The 16,796-nt window shown below is 43.3% G+C and overlaps 1 protein-coding gene and 1 long non-coding RNA gene across 12 annotated transcripts in view; one reads left to right on the top strand and one right to left on the bottom strand.

The window, feature by feature from the left end:
* The window catches only part of GARRE1 (granule associated Rac and RHOG effector 1), a 133,062-nt gene extending 118,712 nt beyond the window's left edge, over positions 1-14,350 (top strand). For 7 of the 10 annotated variants that reach the window (XM_077132212.1, XM_077132211.1, XM_077132206.1 and 4 more), the window contains 6 exons: positions 2,582-2,707; positions 3,823-4,844; positions 7,538-7,703; positions 8,487-8,624; positions 10,303-10,381; positions 10,929-12,313. In XM_077132212.1, coding sequence (XP_076988327.1) covers positions 2,582-2,707; positions 3,823-4,844; positions 7,538-7,703; positions 8,487-8,624; positions 10,303-10,381; positions 10,929-11,237 — 1,840 coding nt within the window. In that variant the 3' untranslated portion in view covers positions 11,238-12,313. Of the gene's footprint in view, positions 1-2,581; positions 2,708-3,822; positions 4,845-7,537; positions 7,704-8,486; positions 8,625-10,302; positions 10,382-10,928; positions 12,314-13,954 lie in introns of those variants that run through there. The other 3 variants (XM_077132213.1, XM_077132215.1, XM_077132214.1) reach the window with 3 other exon arrangements.
* LOC143659349 (uncharacterized) lies at positions 1,798-5,154 on the bottom strand. Of its 2 annotated transcripts, none has more exons than XR_013163500.1 (3): positions 4,254-5,154; positions 3,893-4,073; positions 1,798-2,102 (listed from the first exon to the last, which is right to left on the bottom strand). It is a non-coding gene; the product is annotated as an uncharacterized LOC143659349 (long non-coding RNA). The 2 variants fall into 2 exon arrangements; XR_013163501.1 differs by lacking the exon at positions 1,798-2,102 and adding an exon at positions 2,198-2,721.
* Positions 14,351-16,796: the final 2,446 nt, after the last annotated feature.

Here is a 16,796-nt window from a genome sequence, read left to right as displayed (position 1 = left end):
CTTAAGCTAAAGGTCCAGATAAAGCTGAACGGAATGTCAAAGAACAGATAGACAACAAATTCATCCAGCAAGAAAACCCTAGATAAAAGAAGTGAAGGCAATCTCCAGAATAAACTAATTAAGGTAATTAAATGCCTAGAGGCCAGCAAAAAATTACAAATCACACTAGGAAAATTGAAGATATGGCCCAGTCAAAGGAACAAACCAACAATTCAAATGACATACAGGAGCTGAAACAATTCATTCAGAATGTACAAACAGACATGGAAAACCTCATCAAAAACCAAATCAATGAATTGAGGGAGGATATAAAGAAGACAAGGAAAGAACAAAAAGAAGAAATTGAAAGTCTGAAAAAACAAATCACAGAACTTATGGGAATGAAAGACACAGCAGAAGAGATTAAAAAAACAATGGAAATCTACAATGGTAGATTTCAAGAGACAGAACATAGGATTTCTGAACTGGAGGACGGAATATCTGAAATCCGACAAGAAACAGAAACTTCCCCAAGTTGAATTCTTGATATTCTCACAAGCAGTGTGGACAACCAAAGCTATAGGCAGAGCCCCCAGTCTTGGGGTTTGTTCACATGAAGCTTAACCCCACAAAGGATAGGTCAAGTCTACTTAAAATTTAGGCCTAAGAGTCACCCCCAAGAGAGCCTCTTTTGTTGCTCAGATGTGGCCCCTCTCTCCAGCCAACATGACGAGCAGTCTCACCACCCTCCCCCTCTCTGCGTGGGACATGACTCCCAGGGGTGTGGACCTTCCTGGCAACGTGGGACAGAGATCCTGGAATGAGCTGAGACCCAGCATCAAGGGATTGAGAAAAACCCTAGAATGAGCTGAGAATTAACATCAAGGGATTGAGAGAAACTTCTCGACCAAAAGGGGGAAGAGTAAAATGAGACTAAGTGTCAATGGCTGAGAGATTCCAAACAGAGTTGAGAGGTTATTCTTACGCATTAAGTAGATATCACCTACTACTTAGATGTAGTGGAGAGGCTGGAGGGAATTGCCTGAAAATGTAGTGCTGTGTTCCAGTAGCCATGTTTCTTGATGATGATTGAACAATGATATAGCTTTCACAATGAGACTCTGTGAATGTGAAAACCTTATGTCTGATGCTCCTTTGAGCTACTATATCAACAGAAGAGAAGAACATATGGAATAAAAATAAATAATAGGGGAACAAATGTTAAAATAAATTCAGTTTGAAATAGTGGTAAATGAAAGTGAGGGGTAAGGGGTATGGTATGTATAGTCTTTTTTTTCTTTATTATCATTTTATTTCTTTTTCTGTTGTCTTTTTATTTCTTTTTCTAAATCGATGCAAATGTACTAAGAAATGATGAATATGCAACTATGTGATGATATTAAGAATTACTGATTGTATATGTAGAATGGAATGATATCTAAATGTTTTGTTAATTTTTTTTAATTAATAAAAAAAGTTTTTAAAAAATGTTACTGGTAGAACAAAAAAGCTATATTAGTAGAGTTATGGGGATGAAAACCAGTCAAAGTAGGGTGACAGGAGAATAAGGGGTAAGGAATAAAATGAGACAATGTGTTTTGCTAAGCAGAGAGATGGAGCAATACCTGAGGGAGAACTTGGGGTCAAGAGAGGATGGTTGCTGAGCTGCTTTGTTTGCCAGAGGAAATATCGCTGGGAGGAAGGGATAATTATAAGAATGAGGTCCTTGGGAAGGTAACTGGGGACCTGGCGGCCATTGTTCAGGTGGAGGGTGAGCCTGCGCCAAGAGGAGGTCTCATCTTTCCTTACAATGGGAGGGTAAGGCAAAGTGAATGGAGGCAGATGCGAGTAAACTGGTAGAGGAGGTGAAGTAGATTTCATCTGTTTCATTTGTTTTCTCAATTAAGTGAGTGTTAAGGAAGAGAATGAAGAGGTGACAGGATATCAGAGCTCTGAGGAACAAGGAACAGTGATGAAGTGATCATCTTAGAAAGAACACAGGTTAATTTATGGGAAGGTCATGTTGGTTATTTTCTGAAATTTGTGGTGAATTATTATGGCAGTTCCACAAGGTTTTTTTTTTTTTTTTCCTCCTTTGGTTTCTTGAGTACAGATGTGAAGTGCTGTAGAGGAAGAAAGGGGCAAGAGTTATGGAAGAGTTAACATCTGCATCAACACACCTTGCCTTCCTACTGTAAAGAAAGATGAGCCCTCCTCTTACTGCAGGCTGACCCTCTACTTGATTAGTGTCTGCCAAAGTGATTATTGTGCCATACCTAGGAATCTCAACAAGGCAGAGAGGAAAATGGGGTCCTAAGCAACTGTTGGAGAGTAAGAGAGCATTAGGGCCCCTTGGGGGCAGCCCTTAGATTCTTGAGAGTTATAAATTCATGGGGACTCCAGACCTTTATTGCTTCTGTGACTTTTCCCCCTTTCTTCTTTTGCAGAACCATGAGTACAGTGGTAACCCTGTTCTTAAAATTATTGAATTTTTATTGGCTGCCAAAAGTGCATAAAAGTCATAGCCTTTTCTCTAAGGCCTGCTTGAAACATCTTTGTGGAGAAGTGTAGCCACAGTTAATTAAGACTTGTTTGTGACCAGGTGCCTGAAAGAAGATCCTGCTACCATGTCCCTGCTGCAGAGAAGCCTCGACCCCGAGAAGACCCTGGGTTTGGTGGATGTGCTCTACACTGCTGTGCTGGATGTGAACCGCTGGAGGGCAGGGAGGTTGGTGTCCACACCTGTCATTGTGCAAATAGTTTGCATTCAGGTCCACAGCTGGGGCAGTGGAACCATATTCAATTTCATATATACTCATGTCTCTAATAGTATGTCGGTAAATAAGGCAGGAAAGAGAACATTTTATTTTAGAATAATTTCAGACTTATTGAATAGCTATAAGAATAATACAAAGAATTGCTGTGTGCCCTTTATCCATATTCCCCAATTTATTAACATTTTTGCCTTTATTTATCATTTGAGAGTAGGTTACAGACATGATGCCCCTTTACCAATCAAGAGGACTTTTAACCCAACTCACATTTCTTCTCCTGAACTAAGGACAGAGAAAATTTACTTATGTTCTGCATGAAACTTATTTAGATCTGAAAGTAGCTAACAATTACAAGGTTATCTTTTAGTGAACTGTTAACCTTTAAAACCTTAAACATCTAGCCATGCCCCTACCCCTTTCTTTCCTCAAGAGCACACAGAGTTTCAGAATGGTGATGTTTTATCCAGGGTTTATCCAGGGTCATCCCACCTATCGCCTGCCTTTAGCTCCCATGCCATGTCCTTTGCCCTATCTCGAGGGCAGTCTTTTAATATCAGAAAAAAATACTCAGAAAACCTTAGAAATAACAACATCTCTTTTTGGCAAAATTGGTAAATTACTTCCGTGAACAGCCATACTGCTTAGTGTCTCTGAGTCCTCCCCATGCACCCCTTTCTGCTTTGTGGATTTGTTCATTGTCCCTCTACTGGATCTGCCACATGCTCAGTTCCTCTTCTCTGGACACAAAGCTGAGCTCTGCCAGTTATATTCAATTATATCTAGGCATGCTTTCTCTCTTGTGCTATGATGAGAGGGTTTTACTAGGTCAAACTTCTCTAGTGAGCCAGAATGCTAATGTTGTAATTTTCCCAGCTCTGTGCTATAGATTTTTTTATACTAATAAATATAGGTAGTATTTAAATTAGGTACACTCAAAATCCCTGGGTGTTCATTTATTTCTCTGTAGAACAGGTGGTCTTTCCTAAGATTTCCTTAAAAACACAAAGCCCATTTCATTGTCTAATTTTTATGTCTTTTTTTTTCTTTAAATAAATTTCTGTTTAAATAGGGAGCAAGCTTTACCATGTATTCAGATCCAACTTCAAAGAGAGATCTGTGACTTTGGGAATCAGACTGACCTGCCATCTGGAAATGGAAACAAATCTTCAGGTGGCCTGCAGAAGACATTCTCCAAACTGACATCTCGGTTCACCAAGAAAGCTTCATGCACCAGCTCTAGCAGCACAAATTATTCCATCCCTAATACCCCTTCCAGAAATATCTTCATAGCTGGGTGTTCAGAAGAGAAGGCCAAAGTGCCTGGTAACATTGACACAAGGTTACAAAGCATTTTGAACATTGGTAATTTCCCTAGGACTACAGACCCTTCACAGTCAGCGCAGAATTCCAGTAATCAAATGGCGAATGGTTTTGTCTTGGAGAGGCATGAGAACTGCCTGCATGGGGATGATGGCAAGGATGAGAAGGGCATGAACTTACCCACTGATCAGGAAATGCAAGATGTGATAGATTTTCTCTCGGGCTTTAACATGGGCCAGTCCCATCAAGGTTCCCCATTGATGACAAGGCGTAATTCTGCTGTCACAGCCATGGTGACTGAACAAAAGGCAGGAGCCATGCAGCCACCACTGTCAGTGCCCCCTCCAACACGCCCTCCCCATGCTGGTGTACACACACCTCTGACACCCCAGCCGGGGCTGGCACCTCAGCAGCAGTCCCCGAAGCAACAGCACCCCCAGGTTCAATACTACCAACACCTACTCCAACCAATTGGACCTCAGCAGCCCACACCCCAGCCTCGAGCACCTGGGAAATGGGCACATGGCTCATCCCAACAGCCAGCACAGCCCATTGGAGCGGGTCTGTCACCTCTTGGCCAGTGGCCTGGCATATCTGATTTCAGTTCTGACTTGTACAGTTTGGGTCTGGTGAGCAGCTATATGGATAACGTGATGTCGGAGGTTTTGGGCCAGAAGCCACAGGGACCTAGAAATAACACCTGGCCAAACCGTGACCAAAGTGATGGAGTCTTTGGGATGTTGGGAGACATTCTGCCTTTTGATCCTGCAGGTATGTGTGGTTTCCTGGGGTGTTAACATAAAATGTAATCACTGAAGGCTTCCTGGGACCTGTCTACCTCTGCCTTTACTTGTAGAGGTAAAATGACTTAACCCAGATTTAGAGATACTTTCTTACTTTGGGGGGGCAAGTGTGGGAAAGATCTAGCAAGATGGAAAGTATTGGTGAGAATTAGGCTGAGAGGATAGAGCTGAGGCATAGAGAACTTCAGCTGGTCAAAGTCCCATAGTTCAAGTGGGCTTCAGCCTGGACCCTCCCATTCCTGGAAGCCAAGGCAGCTGGCGCTGTGTGAGGTATGTTTTTCTTGATTATATATATAACTTGTTCTTTTGATTGTTTTTTGCCTAAACTCTAGGCACTGGGAAATGAACCTGGGTCTCCAGCATGGCTGGCAAGAACTCCACCTGCTGTGCCACCATGGCCTGTCCCAGTTCATTTTTTATGAAGCCAAAATAACTTTACCACAAAACTTTACAAGGATAATACTGAAAAAGCAAACTATAGGGCATCTTATTTATGAATATGATAGATACAAGAAAACCTAGCAGTGTCAAAAGGTAATACTCTAGGACTAACCTGATTTATTTCAGGGTGTAAGGGTAGTTCCATAGAAGAAATTTTGTTACTTTACAATAATCTGTTATATCAGCCAATTAAATGGAAAAAAACCCGATCTCATCCATGAATGCTAAAAAGACATTTGATAAGACACCAGCAATTCTTTAAAAAATAAATCCCTCAAAATAAAATTGGAATAGGATATTTCTTGCATTTAAAAAAGACTATTTGCCAAAAGCCAATAACAAATTGTATCTATATAATGAAACATAAAATCATTTCAGTTAAAACCAGGAAGCAGACAGGCATCTGTTATCACCAAAAACATATGATTGTCTTGGACTTTCTAGAAAATGCATCAAGACAGAAACAAATGAAATAAGTGGTATAAACTTTGGAAAAGGATAGATAACCACATCTCTTTGCTGGTGATAGGACTGGAGAAAAATAAGACTGCTCAATTTAAAAAGAGAACTTATAAAATGAAGAGAATCTGGAAAGGTGAATAGATGTGAGATAAATCTGTAAAAGTCAATTATTTTTCTCTCAAATTTAGCCAAGGGCATACAGAAATGAAAAATATGTAACATTCACAGGGGAATATGTAAAATATTGTAAATATATATAGTAAATGTTTATATAAATAAATAGCACCAGAAGAGGAGATCCTTGCTAAAACACCCCAGCATTAACTACTAAAAGAAGGAAGTATATTCTTAGGTCTTCTAGAAATTTCTCATAGCTCATGTTTTCTAGTTCTTGCTCTCCCTGCGTAGGTAGATGTGCCTTTGGGGCACAGGAATGGTGTATGATTCCACTCTGCTTTGATAGAGCAGGCTCTCCTGGCTGCCACCATCTGAGGTGGGCATGATACATGTTCTCAATTGATGATAAATGCTCTGTACATTTTTTGACAGTAATGTAACTGAATCCAGGGTATAAATAGTATGTGGCAAAATTTTACCATCTGTTACCTCTTTTGCACCCCTGGCAATCTTTACTTCTTTAATCTAGGAATCCTGCCTTGTTCCACCATTTGGGTGTTCCTTCTGACCCTCAAGTCCTGGATATAATTTCATGTACACCTTGCCCTGGTGGCATAAAGTCTGCCTAGCCCTTTGCCCAAATTAAAGGAGAGCATTCCTCTGGGCAGGTGACTTACAGAAGGTGGGCTAGTTAGAGCTCCCCCTCTGGACAGGCAAACACAGCCCCTTGCGACATGGCTTGACTAACCAAGTTGAGGGTTGATTGCAGCTCTCCCCTTGTCTGGTCATCTTTGTTCAGTGCACAAATAGCACAGCCTCATGTAGTGGACCCACAACTGTACTCTAAAAACAGGCTGACAATGGGAGTGTACCTTAAGAGTCTTTCCCAATTTGAAGCAAAAAGTTGTATTCAGTTTGTCACCCATAGATACTGTCTTGCTGTATCTTTTTTATTTTTTCTCTAAATGCTGTCTATGCTGCTTTTCTTCCCACCTGTACTGCCCTGAACATCCTTATTTGGCTCTGTTCATTGTGTTCTTTATTCTGGAATTTCATCTTTTGTATTGGTAATCATTCTTTGCCACTCTTATCCTCAGTCTGAATGATCATGTGCATTGTTCACTATTCAGGAAAATACTGGATCAAAATTTGGCCAAGTGAGAACAGCTTGTATTTTGTACCTGGCTGACCCTAACACTTTGATAATCACTTTCAGGGTACCATTTTGCCAGCGTCACCACCTGATTTTTTAAGTTTTTAAGTAATGATTCTAGGTAAATAACACCAGACATTGAAAAATGTTAAAGCAACTAATATTTGCCTTTAAATTTTAGTCTTGGATAAATCAAACCTTTTTCTTTTCTCTGTGTCTTTCATTCATGTTCAGCCTGCCTGCCCTAGGCATAACCCCTTCTGACAGTCTCTGCACATACCATACCCATCCTCAGATCTTGGTGTACTGAAAGGCTCATCTCACCATAGCTGTGTCTGGACATAATGTCGAATCAACTCTGTGGCACAGGCCTGGCAGCTCCAACCATTTTTTATTGCATGTGTGTTCAGTACATCCTTTGAAGGTAGCAAGGGTAGCGAGAGGCCAATTTGGCTCCAAACCTTGCTTGTCCCTTTGTCTCAACACAGTGGGTTCCGACCCAGAGTTTGCACGCTATGTGGCAGGAGTGAGCCAGGCTATGCAGCAGAAGCGGCACACCCAACATGGTCGCCGCCTAGGCAATCCCCGGGGCAACTGGCTGCCCATGGATGATGCCCATCGGACCTGGCCTTTCCCAGAGTTCTTCACAGAAGGGTGAGTGCTGGACACTGCAGGGAGACTGAGTCTGGGGACTGGGCATGTGAAAGGGCATGTGAAAGGAGGCTTCTGGGCACTTGTGTGCTCTTGTCAGGCACAATTCAATACCAAGCCTCCAAATGAGAGGATGACACATAGTTAAACCTCAGGGACTCAGTTTTTTGAGATATGCCTCCATGAGTATACCATCAGTAGGAAACGATGATTTTCAAGATAGACTCTTCAGCCCTAGTCAAGGATCTTATTGGATGGTGTTTGTGAAGCAGTTGCATGTTTAATGGAGTTTTTATGTTGAATGAGTATGGCTGTGAAACTCATATTATTGATTGATTGAAAACCTATTCATTGGGGCCTACAAAAAGCAAAGATGGATAGTGCAGAGTTCAGTGTGTATGGAGAGAATTGCAATGTTTGTCATAGAAAGAACTGGAGACTGGCTTTTTGCATCCCTTATTGCTACCTGGATAATAAATCTGGACAGGTAAAGACATCTCATCATTTTGTTTTCTCTAAAATAAATTTCCTATATAAACCACAGGCTTCTGAGAAAAATAAAGGGAAGTGATGAATGTGTAATATTACATATAAAAATGTAAAGGAAAAAAACCTCAAGCTTTTAGAAGAGAGAGACAAACCATTATTTGGTTATGAGATGAGTGCAGGATAAAGACTGCTCTTTTAAGGGTTGGATGGAGGGTGGGAGCTGGCCTCAAGGCTGTCCAGCCAGCATTCAGTCTGGCCACAGGATGTATGGAACCAGCTTCTGTCTTTGGTTTCCAGGGATGGACTGCACAGCAGCTGGTCGGGTACTCAAGGAGACTCAGCCAGCTCAAGTGATGAGACATCCTCTGCCAATGGAGACAGCTTGTTCTCCATGTTCTCAGGGCCTGACCTTGTTGCTGCTGTCAAGCAGAGAAGGTATGAAGAGATTTTGAAACCAAGAGAGGAGAGAAGGGTATATGAATTTGAGGGTGGGGGTGGGGTTGGTGGGCATTGCATATGAATTTGACCCATAGTTTATTTTTTTGGAAAGGTCAGGAGCCCCATCTCTCTCAGTCTGCCTTGTGTGAGAGAAACAGAGGGGCCTTGGTCCCAGCACTGTCTGACTACAGGCCTTTAAAGAGCACCTTCAAGAGGTGGTTTCCACAAAGAACAAGTGGCTTCAGCTTGCTGAAGCTTCTGTGGCGCCACCATACAGGCTTGTACTCCAGATGACTTTCATTGGGTTGAGGTTTTGCTGGCAGAATAATCTCATGCAGCAATAGCCAAGAATACCAGTAAATCAGGTGAGAATTTGGGAGTCTTCTGCCAAAGCCAGTCTGTGCCTTGTAGAAGGCAGTGCTTTCTCTGAAAGGAGCAGGGCCAGGACAACCAAATTCTAATCCAGATTTACCAGTAAGCCATGCAACTACAGGCTGCAGGTGACTATTTCTTTTCTGTCAAAGGTGGGACTAGATAAAATGACCTCTCTCCAAAGTAGGTAAAAAATCAGATCAGTTCAGATCTGAGAAGTATTCAAGAGTCACGAAACTTAAAATGGGCTCTGTAATAAGAGAATTTGGACAGAAAGAAGTGGAGTGTTGTGAGGTTGAGGAAGGCAGCCCAGAGATGGCAAGCTCAGAGAAGTTAAATTCATTCATTCATTCATTGGCACCTATCGTGTACCAGGCACTGAATAAAACAAAGCCCTTCCCTCATGAAATCTACATTCTAGTGGAGGAAGACAGATAAAAACAAACAGCTAAATAAAGATATCATGTTGGGTTAGGTGCAGTGAAAAAAACTAAAGCAGGGTACAAGGATGGTGAATGCAGTGGAGGGGTAGATTTCCTCTTTTCAGAAGGGTAGTCAGAAAGGCTCTCTGATGAGCAGAGAGCTGAACAAAGTGGGGAGTGACTGGAAAGGGGTTACCCATGGGATGTGCGTGAGAGAAGAATTAAGTGTGATACATGCTTTGGCCAGAGCCTCTCTGTGTGAAGGGTATCATGAACCAAGAGGGGAGACGGCAGGAAAGGTGGGCTTGAGCCAGGAATTGGAACTGAGACTTCTGATCTAGACATTAAATTCAAGAGACCATTCGGACATCTAAGAATTAAATCATTTCTAGCACCACCTGCAGAGACAGCTGTCTGCATGCAGAAGCACTGACAGAGCTTGATTTTCTCTGCCTGCAGTCCTGCTCCAGCCTGTCTTTTTCACTCAAAATTATAACACAAATTTGTTCATGTTCTTAGTAAAACTAATGGCCTGTAGTTTTTAAGTCACATATCACCAGTGCATGGTAAACACTCAGTTGGTATCTATTGAATAAATTAACAAGAAGTCAAAGCTGGTGAACTCTGAGTAGCTGAAAAAAGCCGGCAGCTGTCTTCAATGCCTGTCATATCTACCCCCACCCCACCCACCTAGGATGGCTCTGCAGGAGTATACCACTCAATTACTGGTTCCCCTTATCCCCCTGAATGCTTTGGGCCCAAGAACTTCCCACCTAGAACAAGGGCCTGGAGATGCGGAATCCGAGCAGATACGGTGTCCCCTGTTGATAAGCGGCACAGGAAGCCTAATGATCACTGCACTGAGCTCTTGGTTCTTTCAGAAAACACAGCAGTGGAGAGCAAGAAACCAGCACGATGCCCTCACCACCTCTTCTTACTACAGTGGAGGATGTGAACCAGGTATTGTGGGCCCTTGTCTGCCAAGAGGGGCTGGGCTCTGTGGAGCACAGACTGTGAGCAAAGTTCCAAAGCTTAAGTTTTAAGAGGGCCTCAGAGTAAGAAGTGGTCCTTCTTGATTGTAGTGAAACACTTTTTGCTTAACTTTTTTTCCCACAAAGTTGTCTAAATGAGAAGCCATCTCAGCTGACACAGAGCCATGTCCAGAGGAGGCTTTAGGGCCATGTTATCCAGTGTGATAGTCACTAGCCATGTGTGGCTATTTAAGTTTAAATTACTTAAAATTATGAATAAAAATTTACTCTCTCTTTCACACTAGCAGCCGCATGTGGCTAGTGGCTGTATTTTTGTTGTATTGAACAGTGCAGATATAGAACATTTTCGTCATTGCAGAAAGTTCTGTTGGACAGCACTGCTCCAGGGGAGGAGTGGGAGTGAGGGGTTCCTACCTTGCCTCCTAGGTGGGAATAAGGGTGGAGATATGGGAAGGTGGGAAAAGAGGACAAATTGCCAGAAATGTCACTGAGGAGAACCCTCTTCTGTCTCTCAGGATAACAAAACCAAAACATGGCCGCCCAAAGCACCCTGGCAACACCCTTCCCCACTGCCCAGCACACTGCCCAGCCCAAGTGCACCCCTCTATGCAGTGGCCAGCCCTGGCAGCCAGTGGAATGACACCATGCAGATGCTGCAGTCCCCGGTGTGGGCTGCAACCAGCGACTGCAGTGCCACCTCCTTCACCTACGTGCAGACTCCTCCACAACCCCCACCCCCACCAGCACACAAAGCAGCACCCAAGGGCTTCAAGGCCTTCCCTGGGAAGGCTGAGCGCAGGCCAGCCTACTTGCCACAGTACTGATCCAGGACTCACCTGCCCTGAGCTGTGGGGCTAGTATCCCCACCCAAGGGCCAACTAGCTGACACCAGCTCCTGAGAGGACCAGTGCACCCCTGTTCCGGGCAGTGATCCTTGGGGATGGGGGTGGTTTGGCAGCTTCAAGCCTTTAAAGCCTGGCTTCTCGAACTATGGAGACTTCAGACCCTTGGAAAGCCAGCTGAAGATGGAGATTTCTGACCCTCAGGTGGATGCTTGGGAATCTGTCTGCTTAGTAAGCACCTCAGGTGATTCTGATGCAGGCAGGCCACAGACCACGCTTTAAGAAACACAGCTTTAAAGTTTAGTCACACTGTGTGTGTTGGGAAGGCATCAGGCTTGAAGGCTGAGGAAACTGACCATTCTTCTGAAATCCCCTCCTTGACATGTTGCGTGATGACCACACCTATCACTATATTATGTAGCTATGTTTCATGAAGGTTAAAACATCACCTCCTGCCTAAAATACATTGAATATTTTAACAGGTAGAGTGGCTGGAGGTTTGTTCAACACTACCTTTTTTTAAGATTATAAAAAATATGCAAATTATAAAATATGTGTGGTCACAAGCAATCACCTGCATTGTCTGTGGGAGAGCAGCCCTTTACCACCCTGGCAGCATCCAAAGGATACAACTTTTACCACGTTTACAGAAGCAGGATTGTAAAGCTGATGTTGGGAGGCATATTCCTGATGGTGAATGGAGAGAAGCCAGCCAGCTGCTGTCTACGTGCAGGACGCACCTGCTGCCCACTGGATACTTGCACAGATGGCCAGAGACGTCGCCACAGTCCTCAGGGTGTGGGGTGTGGCCAAGGGCTGCACAGAGACACCTGCACTTAAAATTGCAGTAACATTGTGAGCTGGCTCAAAAGACAAACCAATTAAGATGTAGATAGGAATTAGTCTTTCTTAAAAAAAAACACCTCACTTTCAGTTAACATGTGCCATTAAATAAGTTAACATCCTGTGGATTTAGAGATATTTTCCAGCCAGAATGGATCCAGAAGAATTGAATGGTGCTTAAATTGAGAAATAATAATAAATATATCTATATAGAATAGACATCCCACTGTATATTAATTGAGGTTACAGAAAGTTCTTTATATGAAAACTTATTTAAATTTTCATATTTCATCTTTGAAAAGTTCTAATTGAGAAATATCCATAATATTTTCTGGTATGAAAGTTTGACAGTATTAATATTTTTTTTTATATTTTCTTAAATCATTAAACCATTTTAATATATGTTAACTACTAATAAATGGTTTATTCTTTCTAACTCCATATAAGCTTTTCCAGCAGAGATTGTAATAACACATTTATGTTCTCATTTTTCTACAGATATAAGTAAATTTATATTTAAAAATACCAAAAAAGAAATATATATATATATATGTACACACACAAACACACAAATTCTAGAGGACCCTAGCTGAGCCCAGCCACCTATATTTAGTCTTGTGTTGCCAGGCTGTTTCCAGGCCTCAGGTATTGTCTTGTGCTGTGTGGCGATGCCATTGCTGCCTGATCCTAGAATACTGTCACCGTGGATTCTGAATATTCACCTCATCGTGTTTACAGAGAACTGTTTTGTACATAGACTTTTTTCAGGCACATGCTTTACACACACACACACATACACACACATACACACCCCCACACACCCCTGCGTGGCTCTTGTCTGTGTTAGCTGTCATTGTGCACACTTTTCTCTGTTGAAGTTGTGGCTGTTTTACTTGTAATATAGTTTTCTCTTTCCTTCAGTAATGTGTCTACAGAACCCTGTATTTCAAATTCTATTGTACTGAAGTACTCTTGTTTTAATAGTGCCTCCCTAGAGATCTCATCCCTAACAGAGGTCAGTCCTTGATGTCCCAGCAGAAGTGACATTTCTGTTGTCACTTTCCAGTTTGTTTTTCTCTATTAAGGAAGACATTTTGTAATTGCATCTCCATGGGCTGTGAGACTATGTGAAGCTGTTTGTGTGGCCTCCATGAAGGTGCTGTGTTCTCAGCACCACCTTGCTTTGAACATTGGTAATTCCAGGTGCTGCGCTCGGCAGAGGGGTCTCGCCAAAGCGCATGTGTGTGCGTGTGTGCGTGTGAGTCCTTTGCATGGCCGAGCGTGGCTGCCTTGCTCGGGCATCAGCAGGACATCGTGTGAATAGTTGAACGCTTCCAAACTGGAACTCTACATTTTGTATCTTACTTTTAAAGCTCCTATAAGTAAAATAACTATTGGCTTTATTAAAAATATACATTTAATAATACTTTTGTATCTTTGTTTAAAATGAACTGTAGCCGACATCATCCCGGAAGCCTTTCCTGATTTATTACTTTGAGAAGCCTGGTCCTGCACTCAAGTTGGCTTTTAGATCAGCCTGTCCTGATTCTGAGACCTAGTGAGAGGGATGACCACTTGGGATATTAGGATGAGGTGGGGTGGGTGGGTGGAAAGTAGCACAACCCACCACACTCTGTTGGCTTCCTGAAGGCCACAGCTTAGAGGGGCCTCTGTGTAGGCAGAGCCAAGGTAGTGATGAAGGAGACTGTCTCCTAAAAGAATGCAGGCTCTCTCCTTGGGCTAAGGTCTGCCAGCACCCATATCCCACCAAGCGTGGGTGCTGTGAACTACTCACCACGCTTTTCAGAGGAGGAGTCTCAGGGATGAGGACTCATTCCACCCTTTCTCTATCCTAGGGACCCAATCTGTGGCAGAGCTATCTTGTCTCCTCAGGGATAAGAAGGACCTTCTCATTGCATGACACTACTTGATAAACTGAAGGAAATATACAATGGAAGCACAAATGGAGGCTGGGTTACAGGGGAAGTTAACCCATACGTTGGCAGAACTACAGCACTTAAACTCTTTAAACTTCTTCATGAACTTAGGAAAACAAAGTAGTGTTGAAGCATTGATATATAACCTACAAGTCTAACTATCACTCAAGCTTCTTTCCACTGAGGTTGCACCAAAGTTGACTGTGAGAATCAAGTCCCAGAGCCTTCCAAGTACACCTCAGGACAAGGTTGCTTAATAACAGCCATGTCACATGAATGTACTAAGGAATAAACTGAATATTCATATTAAAATTCTATCAGGGAAAGGCACATATTTTATTCAGTTCTGTTCCTAATTACCACAAACCCCCAGTGCTGTCCACTGACTTCTGATTCACAGCAGTGGTAAGGATAGGAGTCCCATTACCCCTGAATGGGGATGGATGCAGCACAGATATTACACCTGAACTCCAAGAGGGTCCTTGGAGGCCTCAGCCTGGGGACAGCCTAGCTGAAAAACGGAGGAGGTCACAGGCAGGTGGGTTCTGGTGAGGCTTGTGTACCTCCTTTTCTACCTGGGGGTTCCTTGTAGAGAAGGGCTTCTACTCCAGGGGTGTCACTGAAATGCCGCATGCCACCATGGAACTGTGAGGGGCTGGCCCACTGTGTACTGCCTGCCTCCTCTTCTGGAGACAAAGGAATAAACTCTTCCAGCGGCCAGCTTCTCAGTTGCTAAAGAAGCCCTGCACATGGACAGCGTGACCAGCTGGCTCCCAACCACAGATGCTGGGAGCCTGAGGAACCTCCAGAGAAGTAACCCAGGCAAGTGACCTTAATGCTTCCACAGGGGTGGCTGGCTGGGGCGCAGGGTTATGTGTGCCTGTGGTGGAACTGGATGTAACTTGTGTTGGGAGTGAAGGGGGATATGGGCCTAGGAGCAGAGGAAGAATTATTTCAGGAGTGGCACATTCATTTCAACATTTACTGATATCATACAGGGGACAGGCTCTTGCTAGGAGCCAAGGCTGCAAAGAAAATGCAGTCCCTACCCTTGAAACTCAATCTTTTGAGGGAGACATACAGAATATCACTGTTAATAGGTAGTCTTGCTTTAACAATTTCTCTTCAACCCTCAACATACTGTTCTTCACTCTCTGCCAAGGACCTGCACATATAATATTTTTCCAGGTGAGAAGGACATCAGATTCTCACAGTCAAGTCTGCTGGACCACCAGCCCTGACACCCTTTTTCTCTGGATCCATCCCTCTTCCCCAGGGCCTTAAGTCCTGCAGTCTTCTCTCTCTCCCCAATCATCCATTTTTGCTTCACCTCTGCTTATTCTCATTCTACAAATATACCTTGGGGTTTCCCAGCCTTAAATTATTGTTGTTTTAAATCTCCCTTTACCCCAACTTCTCCAGCTATCGTCCCATTTTATGCTTCTCTTTGCAGCAAATTTCTAAACTAGTTCTGCCCAATAGAAATACATTGAACCACATATGTAATTTTTAATTTCCTAAAGTCACATTAAAAAGTAAAAAGGAACAAGTGAGATGAACTGTAATAATATAGTTATCCCAATTTAAAGTATTATTTCAACATGTGTAAAAAATTAATATTTATTTTGCTAGATTCAAAGAGTGCTCCTTTGACCTGGTAGCCTGTGAGATGGTTGGCCACTTCCTCCTCCTCTGGTTCTCCTGCCATTTCTGTAGTTTTCGCTTTCTTTTCTCCTCATCTCTAAATCTGGGAATACGTATGGGGTCAGTTTTTAGCCATCTTCTCTATCTACAGAGACTCAGTGATTTCAGGGACTCTCTTCAAATAACCCAGATATACCAACCCCTCACACCACCCACACCCGACATACACACAACATCTGTAAGGAGTTCTCTCAAAAATCAAGCGCTTATGTCTCCCAACCCTCCATATGCCAGTTTCAGCCTCATCTTTCCTACCCTTGGTAGGAAACACCACCTTCCACCCAGTTGCTCAGGCAGAAAATCTTACAAGACATTCTTGATTACTCTTTACTACCTCGTTCAATCAAATCAGCCAGTCCTGTAACTCTCCTAGCACACTTGAATTCCACCGTGTTCGCCCCTGTCCACTGCCATCAACTTGATCCTCACCTGGCTCTGGCCTCTCTCTGCAAAGCCTTGCTTTGTGCCTTCCAGCCCTCCCACCTGTTGCAGCCAAGGCTGTCGTCTGCTCCAGTCTCCCCACTGGTTCTGATTTCATGACAGCAATTAGCACTCCTGGAATCTTCTGTGTCTTTGCATCTTGCCCTCCCATTAGAACGAAGGCCCTGTAGGAGCAACTCAGAGTGCAGGACAGCACCTGGCGCCGCGAAGCCAGAACACCGCGAAGGAAAAAAGGAAACGAGGGGATGTTGCTGGGATGAGAAGTAGAATGCTAATACAGAGTAAGGAGCAGAACTAGACTTAAGAATCTAGTTGAAAATCGACTTTCGCTTTGGATTAAAAGAATTATACATCATGACCCGAGTTTGTACCAGGACTGCAAAGTGGAATTAATAATAGCCGCGGCCAGGGCTAAGCAATCCTTACAAAGTTTTCTATTCTCGTGGAAACCCATGCCTACGAGCGGTGGGAAAAAATCTTAGTAATGGGTTCTAGCGGTGACACCCCGAAGGGACGGAACTTGCCGAGAGGACGGACTGTGAAGAAAACGAGGAAAAATAAACTCAGGGTCTCCTCAGGAGCGCAGGAAGCGAGAGTTCCCACCCAGCGCTACTCC

This window comes from Tamandua tetradactyla, chromosome 16 (genome assembly GCF_023851605.1).
Source record: "Tamandua tetradactyla isolate mTamTet1 chromosome 16, mTamTet1.pri, whole genome shotgun sequence".
Lineage (NCBI taxonomy): Eukaryota > Metazoa > Chordata > Mammalia > Pilosa > Myrmecophagidae > Tamandua > Tamandua tetradactyla.
The sequence above is the reverse complement of the archived record's forward strand: the minus strand, read 5'-3'. Positions and strand labels throughout refer to the sequence as shown.